The sequence below is a fragment of the Calidris pugnax genome, unplaced genomic scaffold (assembly GCF_001431845.1).
Source record: "Calidris pugnax isolate Ruff unplaced genomic scaffold, ASM143184v1 scaffold44, whole genome shotgun sequence".
Lineage (NCBI taxonomy): Eukaryota > Metazoa > Chordata > Aves > Charadriiformes > Scolopacidae > Calidris > Calidris pugnax.
The window spans coordinates 4188155-4190783 of NW_015094506.1; the positions used below are offsets into that span (position 1 = coordinate 4188155).

The window sequence follows — 2629 nt, forward strand, 5'->3', positions numbered from 1 at the left end:
AGGGTATTTCCCCCCCGGGGGGGGGGGGGGGGGGGGGGGGGGGGGGGCGCGGGGGGGGGGGGGGGGGGGGGGGGGGGGGGGGGGGGGGGGAGGAGGAGGGAGGCGGCGGGATCGCGAAATGGCCGCGGCTGCTGGCGGGGGCGTGAGTCAGGGCGGCGGGTGGGCGGGGCCGTGTTAAGGCATGAGGAAGCCGGGCAGCCCGGGGTGGGAGACCGGCACCTGGCTGCCCCTGGCCAGCCTTCATCAGCAAGAAGTAGAAAAGCGGCAAAGATGTTAGGTTGCAGGCAGACGGCAGCCCCCGAAATGGCAAGGTAAGATAAATCTACGAGACTACTGCCATACTTAACTGAGGAGGTGTATTGCTTTTTTTAAAAAGCTACTGTGCTGGTTGAACAAGTAACTGACGAATTAAAGTTCTGTTTGCAGGTTTTTCAAGGCACCGCACAGCAGCATTGCTGTAGTCGACAAAAAGACCCTCTACTTGTCTACATCCTTCGACGTCAAAGCATTAAAAACTGACGAAGATGAGCCTCTTGAACAACGAGATGCTGTTGGGGGATTCATTATCCCCCTTCAGCCAGCCGTGTTCGGTGGCTGAGGAAAGTCTGGGACTCCTAGATGACTACCTGGAGGTGGCCGAGCCCCTCGGTTCGCATGGGTTCTCCAGCGACAAGGCTAAGGCAGTCTCCTCCAATTGGCTTGCTGTGGACAGTTTAGGCAACACCATAGATAGCAGCCAGGGTAAGATCTATTTGCACAAATTACATCAATTACAGTGGGACATGATATATTTAATAACATTCAGATTTTAAAAAAGAAAATGATAGATTTTTTTAAATGTGAAGGCAGCCTCATGGCCGTACCTTTGCTCAAAGTGTGTGTACTATGCTGCTTACGCAGTACAGAATTGCTGGTTACCAGGCTGGCTGGCGTTACAGTAAAGTGACACTCCTGTTGTCCTTTTAATAAGGACATCATCTGTTAAGGTACTATTCCCTAGTAGAGGTCACAAGGAACAAGCATGGTTGTATGCTTCAAATGGCCCCGAATTCTTCTGGTGTTGGAGTAAGAGGGATGGAATGTCAGAGCAGCTGATGGCTTACATTGTACCCTGCAGCTTTCTGCAGATAAATGGCAGGGGTTTTTCTTTTCTGATGGTTAAATTTTTTCATACTGATAGAAAAGATAGGGAAGACACTTGAGTTTCTAGATTGTTCTGAGAAGCTTGAGTTTCATTGGTTCCTGGTTTACTGAAATGGTAATTTTCTTATCGTGCAGAGGATGCCTTCTCTGGCATGGAGTGGATGGTGGAGAAGATGGATCTGAAGGAATTTGATTTTGATGCCCTGTTAGGTATGGAACATCTGGAAGCCACCGTCTCACCAGACGAGCTGATGGCCACGTTGGAAGACACGTGTGATCTCCTACTTACCCCTACCATCCAGGAATTTCACAACAAAGAACCTCCACTGATAACTGACCTAATCACCCATCTCCCCGAGTCTCCAATTGGAGCAGATCCTATGGCCCCATTGGCTTCCCTTTGGTCTTTTCCCCTTTCCCCAGGGTCTCTGACTTCCACTCCAGACCATTCATTTAGTTTAGAACTAGGTAGTGAAGTGGATGTTCTGGAAGGAGAAAGAAAACAGGAGGGCCCCACCTTTGTGGTAGTGATCGCCAAGTCCGAGAAAGAGGAGGAGAACCATTCCGATGATAGTGGAATATGCATGAGCCCAGACTCCTACCTGGGAACACCCCAACATAGTCCCACCAATTCAGTTGGATCCCCCAATGGCAACCAGTTCCCTGCAGGTGCCAACTGTGGCTCTGTGCGGCCCAAACCCTACGATCATCCTGCAGAGAAGGTAGTGTCAGCAAAGATGAAAGGAGAGAAGAAAATAGATAAGAAATTGAAAAAGATGGAGCAGAACAAGACAGCTGCCACGCGTTACCGGCAGAAGAAGAGGGCAGAGCAGGAGGCGCTGTCTGGGGAGTGCAGAGAGTTGGAGCAAAAGAACCAGGCCCTGAAGGAGAAAGCAGATTCCCTTAGTAAGGAGATTCAGTACTTAAAAGATCTGATTGAAGAGGTCCGCAAGGCCAAGGGCAAAAGAGCTAGAGTCCCTGAGTAGGGTAGTCAGCAGTTTCTATGTGCATGTATATAAGCTTGCTGCTAAGGCTGTGTATTGCTGTCTAATAAATTATTTTATAATAAACTTGCAGTTCTGGTGTGTGATAATGGTACCTGTGAAACACAACATAACTTGCACCACACCTGGGTGTGAATACACCATGAGCTGTTGGGTGGGACGTGGGTGTGGGGTGTGAGGTGCTTTGAATCTCCTCAGTTAATGCAGTGACACAAGGGGCTTGTCACCCACTACAGTTCACACATATTTGGTAATGGGGAATGGGGACACTTTAAGGGGAATCACACCGGGGTGTTCTGAGTTTCTCAGTAGCAAAGGTGTAATCCATTTAAAGAATTCAACTTGAGAGTATAAAAGTATTAAGATTAGATGATAAAAGACTGATCGGGGAGGGTTTTGTGTTCAGACTTGGCAGACCTGGATGTCCTTTCTGAAAAGGGTAGATGGTCCAGGGTTCAAAACATGGAAAAAAATGAGTTGTG

General features: G+C 49.0%; 1 protein-coding gene across 1 annotated transcript in view; it reads left to right on the forward strand.

The window, feature by feature from the left end:
- Positions 1 to 2219, forward strand: part of ATF4 (activating transcription factor 4) — a 3424-nt gene extending 1205 nt beyond the window's left edge. The window contains exons 2-3 of the mRNA XM_014963569.1: positions 427 to 741; positions 1279 to 2219. Coding sequence (XP_014819055.1) covers positions 525 to 741; positions 1279 to 2129 — 1068 coding nt within the window. The 5' untranslated portion in view covers positions 427 to 524 and the 3' untranslated portion in view covers positions 2130 to 2219. The remainder of the gene's footprint in view (positions 1 to 426; positions 742 to 1278) is intronic.
- The last annotated feature ends 410 nt before the right edge of the window (positions 2220 to 2629 follow it).